General features: G+C 52.1%; 1 protein-coding gene across 1 annotated transcript in view; it reads left to right on the plus strand.

Moving 5' to 3' along the window:
• pogzb (pogo transposable element derived with ZNF domain b) overlaps positions 1–15877 on the plus strand; it is a 32619-nt gene extending 16742 nt beyond the window's left edge. The window contains exons 12-18 of the mRNA XM_056592343.1: positions 6420–6563; positions 8904–8966; positions 9518–9630; positions 9974–11617; positions 12374–12410; positions 13399–15220; positions 15869–15877. Of these exons, the coding sequence (XP_056448318.1) occupies positions 6420–6563; positions 8904–8966; positions 9518–9630; positions 9974–11617; positions 12374–12410; positions 13399–15220; positions 15869–15877 (3832 nt within the window). The remainder of the gene's footprint in view (positions 1–6419; positions 6564–8903; positions 8967–9517; positions 9631–9973; positions 11618–12373; positions 12411–13398; positions 15221–15868) is intronic.
• Positions 15878–16203: the final 326 nt, after the last annotated feature.

The raw sequence follows: 16203 nt of genomic DNA on the forward strand, positions 1-16203 counted from the left end.
CCAGCCCTCTCTTGGGGCCACACAAAGCCGACATTCCAGGAAAGTAAAACGCAATAAACTTTAATTTCTGTGGCAAAACAAAAGAACAAAAGCGATACAAATCATTCTGAATAATAGCGAGTACCCCGCCCCGCCCCCCTGCTCCAGTAACATCGCACACATTCAGCCCTACTATGAGGATTAATGCCAAGGGAAAGGCCAAACGTCATCTGCAGCCCCCCTGCCACCCCTACCCTGGTCCGGCCTGATACCATCATCCGAACCAGAGCATCTACCTAACACTGCACATTTCACCGAAGAAGAGGTGAAAAAGGTAATTGACAGTTTACCTAATTATAAAGCAAGTGGTGTATATGGGGTCACGTATGAAACACTCAAAAGCACAAACTCATATAGGACTCTAACAACAATCTTTAATGTATGTCTGGAGAACAGGAGAGTACCCGACTCATGGAAAGGGGCTCTCGATCACAGAATACCGAAAAAAAAACATCCCAGACGACCCGACTACATGGAGAGACATATCCCTCCTCCCAACAGTTTATAAGGTGCTCATGAAATGCATCCTCTCCCGTATTCTACCGTGGCTAGTGGAAAATAATATTCTGTCCACAAAGCAGAAAGCCTACATAGAAAGGCAAGGGATGAATAAACATAGTTTTTGCCTTAAGACCGGCATTGATGATTATAAACACGATTCATCCCGCTTTTACGCAGTGTTTTTAGATTTCCGTGACGCATTTGGAACCCTGGCGCACAACATTATGTTTAGATCCCTGGAAGAAATACATCTGCCTCAGGTGTATATAGACATAGTCAAAGACGTCTATAAGGATTCCTTTATCCAAGTGATATGCGGCAAACAGCTCACGCACCCAATCCCATCACAACTGGGTATAAAGACGGGCTGCCCGTGGAGCGCGGTGAACTTTGTGCTGGCAATCAATGGATGGATACGGTGGATGTGCCAGTGTGCGCCCCTTAACACCTGCTCCCCCAACCCTGTGCAGGGGTACGCAGACGACGTGGTCGTATGCTCCCGACACGAAGGCGTTATAAAAGACATGCTTTCCAGGACTGACTCTTTTTTAGAGTGGTTTGGACTACAGATGAAACAATCAAAATGTGCTGTCTTTTACGAGAGGAGGAGTGGCGGCAATCGCTGGTATCATGCCAAATCAGACACAATCCCAACATTCACAATAAACAATGAACCAATCAGAGTCTTTCCGCGCCACGAAACATACAGCTTCCTCGGCCATAAATTCAATATCGCCGGGGAGTGGACAGCGCAAGTAGACGAGATTGTCACAGACTACATGGCCAGGCTGGACATGATACACTCCTCTCCTCTGGTTATGAAACTGGAGGCGATCGGGCAGATTGCTCTGGCCAAAATACACCATCTCTTCTCCAATGTTCACATACCAAAGAAGGTACTGCAGTGTTTCCACTAGAATTTTTTTTAGGCCCGGTGGTAAGAGCTGATGTCATTTTTCACGGGATGCTAGAGTATTTGTTGGTTATTTCCATGTAAAACACTTGCTTAGCTATCACAAGTTGATAATGATTCAATAAACACGTTATTAACAATAAACTAATTTTATTTACAATACAATTTTTGGTGGTGCTGTCACACTAAATTTGTACCGGCTGCCAAATTTGTACCGGGCGCGTCATCCATATGTAATCCATTCCAAACCTGCCTGCAACAGATGATCGCGTCGTCCGTTGCCGGGCAGGTTTCAAAAAACATTTGCGCTCATGTTGCCAAAGACGAAATAACATAATACAGAAAACGGATCGCTAGATAACACTTGTTTTTACTTTATATTTGTATTGTATTTCATTGTTTAATCAAATTTAGCAAGTAAACTGAGTGTTTAAAGCAGGTCAAGGACGAAATAGCACAATACAGATAACGGATTGCTAGATAGAAGGTTCGCGAATGTTCGTGAACCTTTCACGTCATTCGAAAGGTTCTAATCATCTGATCATCTGTTGCCGGGCAGGTTTGGAATGGATTACGTATTGATGACGCGCCCGGTACAAATTTGGCAGCCGGTACAAATTTTGTGTGACAGTGCCATGCTAATGATGATATAACTTAATGCTGTCAGATTGTCCGTTATGATGGGGCATAATCTGCGCACGCGCAACACCGCATATTCTTTTTTTTTTATTTATTTTTTTTTAATCATTTTTTTTTATCATTTTTTTTTTTTCATTTTTTTTTTTTGGCCTGTTGTTGGCCTTGCGGGGGCGCTCGTTGGCCTGGCGGCCCGCCAGGCCTGAACAATGGTAGGGGAAACACTGTACTGTACGAACTCAACAACAAAACTGTACAACGAGTGAGAGATTGGTTTGGCATGAGCACACACACAACCCGTGACTTCATTTTTCACAGTAAGTGGGAGGGGGGGCTGGGGATAACAGACATTGAATGGACATATATTTCCACACGCCTTGCCCATTTATTAAACATGCTTAACAGCGACGATCAGGCAGTCAGAGAGATCGCCAGAGCCTCGCTCATTCTCGACCTGGAGCGGCGCAAGGTCCCGAAAACGTGCGACCTCCCCAGCTTCCTTGGGTTTAAAAAGAAACCCAGTGGTAAACTGGACACCAATGCACCAGGGTTTGGCGTAAACTCTGACTGGCCCGATCTGAACGACCTGTGTGACTGGACTGGTGTTTCCCTGGAGTGGAAAAGACGGTGAGCGTCTCCAAGTCTGTGATCACGGACCTGTCAATAAATGTGCGCGCAACAGTGAGCCGCGACGGAACATCCAGCGTGCTCCCCACCATCGGCGCGCGCGCGCACTTTCTAACGCTCAGAGAGCAAGAGAGAAAGGAGCGCTGGACAGGACTGAGGCTGCAAGGGAAGCTTGCCTGCCTCCAGTCAGCTGATCACTCTGTGTCCCACTCAATTCTAAAAAATGCAGCTATCGATGAGGTAATCCTAATCTTTACGATAAAGGCTCGCCTCCAGGTGCTGCCAACTAAACTGAATCTGTCCATCTGGTATCCCAATAATCATGACTCTCACTGTCTACACCATGGACAGCGTCAGACCATAGAGTCTATGTCCCACATTTTAAACGGTTGTACTGTTTACCTAGGACTATACATAGCCAGGCATGACAGGATTGTTGACATTATCACCAAAGATGTGTCACCCATGTTTTCTTCCTCTGTTTTGTTCTACAAACATTCATGTGTGAAACCAGAAATGTTCCAATGCAATGACCCCCATGTATTTAAAGGTATAACAGCAAATACACCGGATGTCATTGTGATTGATGAGAATAACAGAGGTTTTCCTATGGGAAGTTGGTTGCACTTTTGACTCAAGTTTAGAGGAAGCTTTCCTTACTAAACAAGTTAAATACCAACCATTAGTGCAAACCATCATACATTTAGGCTATAAATGCCAGCTTATCGTTTTTATTTTCGGCAGCCTAGGTCATGTCCACAGGCTGGTGGTCAGAGGCTTGAGAATTATGAGGTTGTCCAAATGTAAAGCCAAGCAGCTTGCAACATATTGATCAATCTCCTCCATTATAGGCAGCCGAGCTATTTGGAGGAGGAGGTGTTTTCTGTACACATAGATTTTCTCTGTCTGTTAACAGACTGTGTGCAGAATAAGCTCATGTGTACGTATTGTCTATTCTGTGCATGTTTGACTCAAGTACTGCAACATGTTGTTTCGAGGATGTAGGGCATCAAAAGCAACTGAAAATATTTGTGCCCTTGCAATGTATTTTATAAATGCGGACACAAATAAAGACAATGAAGTGTGTGTGTGTGTGTGTGGGTGTGGGTGTAAATTATGTGTCGTCCACACCTACTCAACGTAGCACCTGCGCCTGCATTGCGTGCGGAGGTCCAGGAGTCACCCGACAGCCACACCTGACAGGTGTCCGTCAAAACGCTAAATCCCAACAAGGTCAAAATAATTGGCCACGTTCCCTTGAATCCATTTGGCTTTGTTGTCTGTCATCGTTTTGGCAGAAAATATACATAATAATAATATATATACAATTCAATATGAATAATTATATTCCTTTGCACATTCTGTTACTAATACATTTTGTTATTGTGTTATGTTAGTATCCCAAGTATACACAAAGAAAGTGTTGTTGATTCATCAAAGCCATGACGCAACACAGTTTAAACCAAATATTAACAAAAGGTTGAGCAAGAAGAAATTCAAACAATATAAATGACAACATTTAAAAGTGGCAACTTACGAAAGAGGCAACGAGAGGCCACGCAACCAGGGACTGGATCTGTGCAGGCACCACGCAGCCCTCTTACGGGGTGTTAAGGACGTCTGAACACTGGAGACAGCCGGTCTCACCGCCCTCCAGGGTGGAGGGTGAGACAGCCGGTCTCACTGCCCTCTAGGGTGGAGGGTTAGACAGCCGGTCTCCCTGCCCTCCAGGGTGGAGGGTTAGACAGCCGGTCTCACCGCCCTCCAGGGTGGAGGGTTAGACAGCCGGTCTCACTGCCCTCCAGGGTGGAGGGTTAGACAGCCGGTCTCACTGCCCTCCAGGGTGGAGGGTTAGACAGCCGGTCTCACTGCCCTCCAGCGTGGAGGGGGAGACAGCGTCAGGTCCAGCTGCAGTGAGGGCTGGCCCTCCTGTCTCCCTCCAGGACAGAGACAGTTCTGATGGGTGGGAGGAGGCTGTCTGGGGGTTATAGGGGTAGGGCCTAAAAAATGTTTTTGTTTGGTTCCGGTTTCCGACCGACCCTGTCAATGTATGTGCGACCCAAATTATTTTATGAGCTTTATAAAAAAATAAATAAAAAAATAAAATAAAAAATTTGATGCAAACTATAATTACGTTTTGGTACAGCACCTCTTCATTCTGTACAAGGATGAGCGAATTTTCTCGTTTTTAAATGAAAACAACCTACCTATCATTCGCTGCCGCTGGAAAAAATAAAATAAAAAAATAAAACAAATTCCCTACCTACCCATGACCTCAACTGACAACCAACAGGAACCAAACTTTTTTTTTTTTTAGGCCTAGTGTCTCTGTCCAGGCTGGAGAGGAGAGATGTGATGGCTGGGGGGTGGGGGTGGGGGTGGGGTGGGGGGGGGGGGGGGTCAGAGTCAGAGAGTCAGAACCGTTGCATTTTCTTGACTGTCCGGTCGTTGGCCTGTCTGAGGTCATACTCATAGTGGGGAGATTTGATATAATAGTTTGTGACCTCCGGTTGTCCCTTCTCTACACAAGAGGCGTCGTTGGCTGAGACTGGCTGTTTCAGAGTAAGGCTCTCTGGCCTCATTAATCCTGTGTACTTGGCCAGTAGACCTGTCCCTGTCTCCACTCTTCATCCCATCTCCCAATGAGCAGTCTGGCTGTGGCCCATGGTTGTGTTGCTGTTACAATCCATCCTGGTGTGTGTTGGCGTACAGCTGCACTCACAGAAGGCAGATGTTTGAGGTCACGGCCTCTGGGAGTTTAACATATCCCAGTCAGTCAGTTGCTCCACTGCCTCTCTGAACCGTGACCTGAGCCCCCATTTTGTCGCACAGCAAGCAGACATTTCCGATCGGTGTTTCCAGGAGCGTAGTGAGTAGACTCTCGGCCTCTTAGCAGCCATGTTGTCGCCCCCCCTGGTGACCGTCAAGTGTACTACCCCGGGAAGCTCCCTGCTGGTTCTGTTGCTATGACGTTTCCCGTCAACATGCTGATGTCGGACCCACTCCTGAGTCTGTTTAGACCGAAACATAATTGATAACGTTTTCGCCGAGATTGAGGGGATAATTGGTTTTCCTGTAGCCGGCAGTTCAGTCCCTTCTCAGTGTGCTGTCCGACCCAGGCCTGCTGACGTGGGAGACTGGAGTCATCAGCGTACACAAAAACACGTAGAAAGACATATGTAGAAGGATGTCCAAGTACCCCCCCCCCCCCCCCCCTTCGGGAACAGGTCGATGAGCCCGTCCCCAGACGGGGAGCTGTTTACCTCCAGCACCTCCAAAAATTAATTATTTCACAAAGTGAAAGACTGCTGGTTACCGGAAGGATCGTAGCTTACCTAGCCTCAAACATCTTGACACGCACGCGCGCACACACGCACACACGCACACACGCACATACACACGTCTGCGTGTATAATTAATATGTTTATGCCTTTAAATATAATGAATCTGTATCTGTGCCCCAGAACGTGTATTAGTGCGTATGTGTATATAGAGACGTCTCTGTACTTCCTGTTTCCCAGTACGGAGGTCCCTGATAGGCTGCTGTGTATGTATTAGTGTGTGTGTGTGTGTGTGTGTGTAATGTCTCTGTACTACCTGTTTCCCAGTACAGAGGTCCCTGATAGGCTGCTGTGTATGTATTAGTGTGTGTGTGTGTGTGTGTGTGTGTGTGTGTAATGTCTCTGTACTTCCTGTTTCCCAGTGCGGAGGAGCGTGATAGGCTGCTGTGTATGGAGTGCGGCAACACCACCACCGACTTCTCCAGCCACTACCCCGCCTCCGTTTCCTGCCTGCTGTGTCCCTACAGAACCTTCTGCTCCTGCGCCTACGCCTCCCACATGATCCAGTAAGCCCCGCCCACACTCGCCACAAGCCCCGCCCCTTTCATAACCCCTGCTTCCCTAATATGGTTTTACATTTTAAGTTGATGCTTCCTATTTGGTGTTTTCTACTGAGTATTTCTGTATGTATTTATATTACAAATTATCTATATTGGGGTCCAGGTCAAGGTAAATGAAAACGTAATCCTATTTACTGCTCCAGAAGAGAGACGTTTATTACATTTCCCGGAATCGGAACGGAAAAATAACTTGATTAGGTTCCAATCGGTTTCCGAATGTTTATTTGGGTACCCCATAAGGCAGGGTCTCACTCGAGCGGGAATTTGAAACCTTCAAACCAAACAATTACGTTCTGTTTAACAAAACAAAGAGATGGCTGATGGGAATGAGTGCCACTGGTTTACACAGGGACGGACACAGATACGAGCCTGGTAGACTCCGGTCCATCGCAGAGTAGTCCAAACAGTATTCATTGGTTTGTTTCGTCTGACTCCCTGGCCATCGCATGTCCTTCCCTCCAGGTTATATTCTTTTTGGATCTGTGTTCCTTATATTTTTGCCTTATCCACTTTGAGTGATGTTAAATGCAAGCAAGTGATTGAGTGTTATTCCCTATTTCTCGTGTATATTCGGGAACTTTACGTCACGGGCTGACCGCCAAGTCGGATTAGTTATGAAAACATTCAGATTTTTTACTCAGTGTGATTCCCGCCTCAGTCTTGCTGACGTTGGACACAAAAAAAATCAGCAGAGAGAAAACGATGGCCTGAGCATTGCTCTCTTCAAGTCATTTATGTTGAGTGGGAATAACAGAGGGCCAAGTACGCTTCCCTGGGGAACACCATAAGTAACGAGCCCCTCCCCAGACAGGGCATCTACCCCCCGGCGCCTGGTCCCTGTCTGCCAGGTCAGAGCGTGCCCAGTCTAGACTGGGACCAGACGGGGTGCTGCGTAAAACCGCCTCCACTTAAAGTTCAGCCTCGTAAGCACTAGAGTCTAAAGTTATGGTTTTGATTGGGGAAAACTTCACCGCAAGGAACAGAAACGATGGGTAAACAATGTGTGACGATGGCAATATTAACAAAGGATGTACCTATGACACTAAGAAATATTGGTTAACGTTATATATTTATGGGCTATATTACTACAATTGGTAAAGCTAATCAGCTAATCCTATACACTGCACGTGTAGTCATTTCAGCAATACTACTCCCAGCATGTTCAAACCTTAAGTGGCTAAATAACTTTTATTAGTATATTTCATGACCGCAGTTGCATTCAGATTCCCCTTCTCTCTGCCGTGTTTCGGGTTTCCTGGGTATAAGACGGGTCACTTGCTCATCTTGTCTGTGTTTCTTTTAGTAATTTTACTAATAATTTTACTAGTAAGTTTACTAATAGACTCGCCGGCCGGCCCACCGACGGCGAGTCCACTGGAAAACGGTTGTCGTTTCCCCGCGTCTGTCACTCTCTCTCGTCTTGTGGTATAATCGTTATCCTCTCGTGTTCCACTGCGTGTATTCATTGAGCTCGTCGGTAAATCTCGAGTGGGTGATCGTGTGCCATCAGGTTTCTCTCTCAGTGATAGATTTACATTTAGGGGATTTTTTTTTAGGGAGACGCTTTTATCCAAAGCAACTTAGAGCATTCACAGAGCCGACGGCGGAGTCAACCAAGCAGGGCGACAGCCAGCTCGTCAGGAGCTGTCAGGGTGAGGGATCTTGCTCAGGGGCTGGGGATCAAACTAGCGACCTTTCTGTTACCAGCCAACCCGCTCTACCACCTGAGCTACTGCCACCTAGATAGATATGCTTAACCTCAGTGTCCCATATACCACACACTAGGGCTTTGACTTTTGCCCAAAAATCTTTTTCGAAGTTTGTTTGTTTATTAATATTAATATTCGAATATATTCGAATATTTATTAATAATATTTTGACCATTAAATCCCTTCAGTAAGACCTGGATTGGTCTTTGCGAGGTTTGTTTACCGGCGTTGCTATGGTTACCGGTCTTGCGTGTTCCAACGGTTTATTAGGTTTCTAATAAACCGCTGTCTAATCAATACTTCATTCACTGCCTCTTCCGTGGTCATTACAATTTTATGAATCGACTGCGTCAGGTTCTCCGACGTCTCTCCCTCTTGGCCTGCCCATAACAGGTTCCAATATTAAGGTCTGCCTAATATTCGTTCGAATTTTGTTTTATTTTTTGATATTCGAATTATATTCAAATAACGAAGCTCGTAGTCAAAGCCCTACCACACACTGAGTGCTGGGTCGCGTCACGGTGTACGTTATAATTCACCTAACCGGTATGCGTTTCTCTTTCTGTGTGATTTGCAGAAACCACGTCTTGGCCAGAGAAAGAGGGAAAAGGCTTCCCCTGCATCAACGACCTCCACCATGGTAGTCCCTCACTCTCTCTCACTCTTTCTCTCTCTGTCTCTCACTCTCTCTCTCTCTGTCTCTGCCTCTCACTCTCTGACGCTCACACTCTGTCTGTCTGTGTGTCTGTCTGTGTGTGTGTCTCTCTCTATTTCTCCGTCTCTCACTCTTTGTCTTTCTTTCTATCCTTTTTTTTCATCACGTACAATGTGGCTAACTGGAGCTCAGTTTGAATATAGCCTGATGGATTTTATTTTTGAAGATCCATGCTGCTAGTTAACACTAATACCACATGAGCTCAGATGTGTATATATCATGTAATACCGACATTGGAAACTGATACGTCTGTCTGTCTGTCTGTCTGTCTGTCTGTCTGTCTGTCTGTCTGTCTGTCTGTCTGTCTGTCTGTCTGTCTGTCTGTCTGTCTCTCTCTGTTTCTGTCTGTCTGTCTGTCTGTCTGTCTGTCTGTCTGTCTGTCTGTCTGTCTGTCTGTCTGTCTCTCTCTCTGTCTCTCTGTCTCTCTGTCTCTCTCTCTGTCTGTCTGTCTGTCTGTCTGTCTGTCTCTCGGCCAGCTGCTATGAGCTGGTGTGCACGCAGTGTGGCTTCGTCTCTCTCACCGGGGACAAGATGGCCAAGCACCTGGGCCTGCACCGCGGCCACGCCTCCAGCACCTGCCGCCCGCACAGTACGTCTGTTGTTGTTATTGTTAGTCTCGACAAGACTGCAATAGACTTGGACTTCTTTAATGTCCATCAAACTTTACATAAAAATGGAAATTTGCCTTTGACAGGGGCATAAAAACACACACACATTGCAGACATCACCATGCACAATAATAGATAAAAAATAGTAATATAGGAGGAATATAGAGGAATATATTGAAATAAAGACTTTGAAATCAGTCCAGTTGGCTTCGGAGAGGAGATAAAAGATTAAATACATAAATGAGTAAAATACACAAAGTGCCTGACTGATGCATCTATCTGACCACGGCCCCCCCCCCCTGACCGCTGCCCATCTCCCCCCAGCCACCCCGAAGGAGCCGGACCTCCTGTTGGGCCTCCCGGAGCCCCTCCCGCCCAGCGACCGCCCGGACCCGGGGCCGCTGTCCTGGACCCGGGCCCCGGGCGGCCCCGTGTGCCGGCGGCCCTTGGCCTTCAAGCAGGCCCGCGGCCCCCGCCACACGCTGGCCCAGAACGCCGACGCCATGGACTACTTCCTGCTGGCCTACCCCGAGCCCCTGCTGGAGCTCATCGCCAAGGAGACCAACGCGCACGTCAAGACCTGCCGCTACCTGGGCGCGCCCGCCCCCAACTGGACCCCGCTGGGCGTCCCCGAGCTGAAGGCCTTCCTGGGCCTGGTCATCCTCATGGGGGTGCACGGTCTGGCCGACCTGGCCCAGTACTGGGACCCCGTCCGGTTCCCCCAGTGCGACCACGTGGACCGCGCCATGAGCCTGCGGCGCTTCAAGCAGATCGCGGCCAACGTGCGGCCGGGCAGCCTGCTGGCGGACCGCGTGTGCGGCGGCGGCTGCGGCGACCCCGCGGACGCGCTGGGCGTCCTCCGGCCCATGCTGAAGCACCTGGGCGAGGCCATGTGGAAGGTGTACCGGCCCAACTGCCACCTGAGCGTCGACCGCACCCTGCTGCCCGCGCTGGAGGACCGGGACGGCGACCCCCCCGACGGCCAGGCCCCGCCCGAGATCTGGCTGCTGTGCGACTCCAAGTCGGGCTACTGCCACCGGCTGCACCTGCACACAAGGGGGGGGGGGGAGGCGGCGGAGGAGGGGGGGGAGGCGCTGGGGCTGGCCGTGGTCCCCCGGCTGATGAGGGGCCTGCACGACAAGAACCACCGGCTGTACCTGGCCAACGCCCTGGCCTCGCCCAAGCTCATGTGCCAGCTGCTCCTCAAGGGCGTGTACGCCTCCAGCTCCTTCCCCGTCCGCAGCCCCGTGCTGCCGGAGACGCTGTGGCGGGAGGGCGACCTCACCACGCCGGGCCACTTCCTGCAGTGGCGCTGCGGCCCCCTGCTGGCCACGCGCTGGCGGGACGCCAAGGAGATGGGCTGCCTCTGCACCAACGCCGTGGCGGGCAGCTGCGACACGGTGTGGCGGCGGTCGCAGACGGAGGCCGGCACGCTGGACCCGCTGGCCCGGCCCATGGCCTTCAAGCTGCTGCAGGAGAACATGCGCGGCGTGGACATCTGCAAGCAGCTGCAGGCCTGCAACCCGCTGGGCGGCGTGCCCCGGGACCGCCACTGGCGGAGCCTCTTCTGGCTGCTGCTCAACCTCAGCGTGGCCAACGCCTTCATCGTGCTGCGCGAGAGCCGCAAGAGGAACCCGCCGTGCTGGGTGGAGGGCGGCCTCTTCTCGCAGCTCAAGTTCCGCCGCCGTCTGGGCACCCAGCTGGCCCGGTGCTACCAGCGGCCGCCGGGCCTGGAGCCCCCCGGCGGCGGCGGGGGGGACGGGGGGGACGAGGAGGAGGCGGAGGGGGACCCGCTGAAGGAGGTGCACCGCATGGCCAGGATCAGCTTCCGGACGCGGCGGTGTAAGAACTGCGACCCGAAGCAGGGCCGCCACGAGAGTGTGTACGGCTGCTCGGCCTGCAAGGTCAACCTCTGCACGCAGACCAGCTGCTTCTGGGAGTTCCACGCCCTCGACCCCCCCACCAAAGGTCAGTAGACCCCCCGGGGACCCGGGTTGGGAAGCACGGGGTACCACACCATACGATGCGTGATCCGTGGGCTGCGATGGCAGTAATATCACGATACGGCGGCTCTGAGATGATCTGTTGTTAGTCAATTGTATAACGATGCATCATGATATATGTCTAACGATGAATACAGAATGACCCGGAAATGGGGGACTTGGGTCTTTATCCACGGTCCAATCTGAGTTTAGCAGTTGCATGTTTTTGGCTAGCTAACTTCCTCCATTTGTGTGATGAGCGCATTATTTTTGAACAAAAATATCGATATTTGGATTTTGGAGCAAATATTTCCTGTCTAGCTTCATGAATGAGGCATAAAAATGCAAAATCACTCCTTAAAAAAATAATAAAAAGTAGGCCACAAGACAGATGGCGAAGTAAAGTCTGGCAAAAAAAAACTAAACCTGTCGTAAGGTTGCTGTGGGCCGTTACCATGGAGATAACAACTGCTTCCCTATGAAACCCCTCCTTCTGGGGAAACATTTCTCTTAACTCCCCAGTGTTCCTAACTCCAGCTGAACTGGGCCCACTGGCTCTGTGCAATTCTTAAATCCAACTGGTTGAACCCGGGACTGTTATGGGAGGAGAGAGAGTGATGTCCCCCACATGCTGCAGGGATCTGAAACAAAGGACTGCTGGTCCCATGTAGAAGCTGTGTTTTAATGTCGTCATCCGGATTTATTTTCATTGAAAACATCCTTCTTCTGTTTGGTTTCACAGTCTCCCCCAGCGTTGGATTCACCCGAGACAAAATAAGGTAAGGGTTTCTGTAAAAGATGTGCCATTCCCAGGTTCTACCTCGACTTCCCCGGTCTCCATTCCCAGGTTTTCCCTCCCCCCACCCGGCCTTCCTAACGGTTCATGCTAATTGACGCCTCTTCTGTGCCACATTGTCTGTTAATAGACCTCTGAAGAATAGGTCGTTAAAAAACAAGTCTAAACTATTCCGCTCCTCGCCACTGTATAAAAACGGTATTTTATATTGTGTGTCATATCTGATGTGTAAATATCATCTTGTTCCTTCTTTACAACGGCTCTTTTGTTTGACTGTATAGACCTCTGAAGAATAAGTCCCGCCTCTGAGGCTCCGGTTCCCTCGGTCTAATGTCTACGGGGAATAACATCGGGGTTTAGAACGATCGTCCATAACAAACTCTGTAGGTGGCGAAGAAGTAAAAGCTGGTTCACGTTTTGAACCACACACTTTTTCCATCTAGTTTCGACTGGCATTCACGTTATAAAAAAAAAAAAGAGAAAAAATTATAAAAAAAAAAAAAAAACGTAATCAATTCGTGGCGCTCGATGTTGATTCTGTGGCGCCGCGCCACACAATGGTCTATGTATGGGAAACATACCGAAATGAAAATTCTTGGCCAAAACCGAATATACTGAAACAGTTGGCCGAAAGCCGAAACCAAATACCGAATGTGGCTTTTGCTGTTTTTCATTCATTTCATTCATTCTTTTTTTTACTCCTTCGGCCGAAACCGAAAATTTAGTTTTGGGCCATTTTCGGTCGCCGAATTTTGGGTGCATCCCTAGATATGACACACGATGAGTTTTTATACAGTGGTGACAAGGAGAGGAACAGTTTAGACTTGTTTTTAACGACGTCCTGTCTGGTCTCTGCCTTGATTCCTCTCTGTTCCCGCCTGTATCCTTATCTCCGTGTCTCATTGTTGTCGTTATAAAACCGCTTCCTCCTCTCGTGTTTAACGGACGCCCGTCCTCTGTTCCCCCAACAGCGGCGCCATCGAGATAGAAGGCCAGGTCGTCCAGAGGACCGCGGCGACGCCCCGCGAGGACCGCCCCGACGTCCCCGAGGACCGAGAGGAAGAGGAGGGCGACGAAGACGAGGCCGCCGACGAAGACGAAGACGAAGGAGCAGTGACGGAGGAAGAGGCAGACCCGCTCCGCTACACCTTCAGACCGGAAGACGAGGAGATGGAGTACCTGGCGGGTGAGGCCGACGACGACGACGACGAAGCAGCGACGGAGGAAAAGGCTGACCCGCTCCGCTACACCTTCAGACCGGAAGACGAGGAGGAGGAGTTCCTGGCGGGTGCGGCCGACGACGAAGAAGCAGTGACGGAGGAAAAGGCTGACCCTCTCCGCTACACCTTCAGACCGGAAGACGAGGAGATGGAGTACCTGGCAGCTGAGGCAGCGACGCCTCACCAGCCGAAGAGAGAAGAAGAAGAAGAGGCAGTGGCGGCCGCAGCGAGCGCCGGGGCCTCCGGGCCTGCAGGGGGCGCCGGGCAGCTGGTCCCACGGTCAGCTGAGGCCGAGAGAGTAAAAGAAGAAGCACCGGTGGCCGCGGCGCGCCGGACGCCGTCCGTAGGGAGCCGGGCGGCGGCCGTAGCGCGCCGGGTGGCGGCCGCGGCGAGCGCCGAGACCTCCAGGCCTGCAGGGGGCGCCGCGGCGGCGGCGGCCGGGCTGGGCGCGCGGCAGCTGCGCGTCTGCCTGGTGGCGCTGTGCTCCGGCCTGCAGCACGCGGCCTGCGAGTTCGTGGTGGAGCTGGCGCAGGTCCAGGCGTGGGTGGAGCAGGCTCGGCGGCGTTGGGGCGGGGCGTCGGCGGGCGTGGGGGCGGAGCCCGGCGAGGACCACATGCTGGAGTGGGTGTGGTTCATGCGGGAGCAGCAGCTGCCCGTCACGGAGGGCGGGCTCTTCAAGCACGCCGCCACGCTGAAGAACAACGGCGTGTTCGCCGACGCCTTCCGCATCTCGTACAACTGGGCGGTGGGCCTGATGCTGCGGCACGGCCTGGGCCCGCCGGCGCCCGGCCACGCCCCCCTCCCGCCGCTGCCCGCCCTCATGGCGGCCGGCGTGCGCAGCTTCACCGAGTTCACCCGCCGGCAGGTGACCTTCAACCAGATCGCGCCGAGCGCGGTGGCGGGCGTGACGCGCCTCAGCGTGTTCCTGGACCGCGGGCTGATGGCGAGGGGCTCGCCGCCCGCGCTCCGGAGCCACGCCCTGCGGCTGAGCGGCACGGGCACGCCCCTGCTGACCGTCTACCTGACGGCGCTGGCCGACGGCACGCTGCTGCCCGCCCTGGTGCTGCTCTGGGACCCCACCCGGCTGGGGGGCCCCCTGGACGACGCCTCGGACCCCCCCTCCTCGTTCCTGGTGGAGACGGACCCCCACGGCTTCACCTCGGCCGAGGGCCTGGAGGTGTGGGTGAAGCGCGTGTGGCGGCCCCACGCCTCGGCCCCCCCGGCGGCGGGGGGCGGGGGGCGGGGGCAACACCACCGCAAGCGCCTGCTGGTGCTGGACCGCCACCGCGACCACGTGGCCGAGGCCTTCCTGGAGGCGCTGGGCCGCACGCGCACGCTGCCCGCCATGATCCCGTCGGGCTGCGGCCTGCGGCTGCAGCCGCTGCGGGTGGCGGCGCTGCCCGTGCTGCAGCGCCTCCTGGTGGCGCGCTGGCGGAGGCTCAGCGCCGGGCCCCAGGCGGCGGAGCACGCAGGCGCAGCGCGCCAGCGGCTGAGCGGCTGGCTGCAGGACGCCCTGAACGTCCTCCGGGACCGGCCCTCGCTGATCAGGGCCTCGTTCCGCCTCACGGGCCTGGTCCCCGGGGAGGGGGAGGGGGCGGGGGAGGGGGAGGGGGCGGGGGGGGGAGAGGGAGAGGGGGAGAGCCGGGAGGAGCTGATCCGGAGCCTGGCCTTCGCCATGCTGTGTCCCGAGGACCAGGAGCCCGAAGAGACGCTCCCCGTGAAGACGGAGGAACCGGAGGAGGAGGAGGAGGAGGAGGAGGAGGAGGAGGAGGAGGAGGTTCATTACTGGGGAGGAGGAGGAGGCGGCGAGGAGCAGAAGGCCGGCACCTCCTCCAAGAGTGGCGGACAGGTGGAGGAGGAGGAGGAGGGGAAGCTATAGCGGGGGAGGGCTGAGGGCCAGGGATGAAGATGAGAGTTGGAGTGCAGGCGTCACACACACACAAACCATTCAGGGTGCCTGAAAGGTTCTGGGGCCGGTCCGGGCTCCCAACACCAGTCCCTGTGTTAACATTGACAATGAGGTGTCTGTGTCTGTCTCTTCCTTCCTGTTGACCTCCTATTGTCTCGGGAACATCACTGGAGGGTTAAATAACCCTGGTGTTCAACTCGATGACACCTTGGTGCTAATTATCTGAAATAAAGGATTGGTGTCTTTTTGTACTCTGGTGCTTGGTGATTAATTCGTTCATGTGTTCATGTGTTCTTATGTTGACGTGTGAAGTCTAGTTAAATGGTCAGGTTCAATGTTTTTCCATCTCCATTAAAATATAAAAACCGCCAACTCCCAGTTTGGCTGTATGCCATTACCAGATGGTGGATGTATACATCTGTGATTCAGGGAAGAAATGTCTTTCTCATTCCTTAAATATCATGGGAGGAGAAATACTCTGTCCTGATGCCGGAAACGATAAAAAATATTTCCTAGAAAAACGAGGGGGGTGGTATCGCGCAGACTGGATGGATTTATCCGAACGCAATATTGTTTGCGATCATGTTCTACAAGTGTTCTTTCAGCGAATGCGCAAAATGAAATCAATACAGCCGCACGCTGCCAGG

This window comes from Gadus chalcogrammus, chromosome 6, assembly GCF_026213295.1.
Source record: "Gadus chalcogrammus isolate NIFS_2021 chromosome 6, NIFS_Gcha_1.0, whole genome shotgun sequence".
Taxonomy (NCBI): Eukaryota; Metazoa; Chordata; class Actinopteri; order Gadiformes; family Gadidae; genus Gadus; species Gadus chalcogrammus.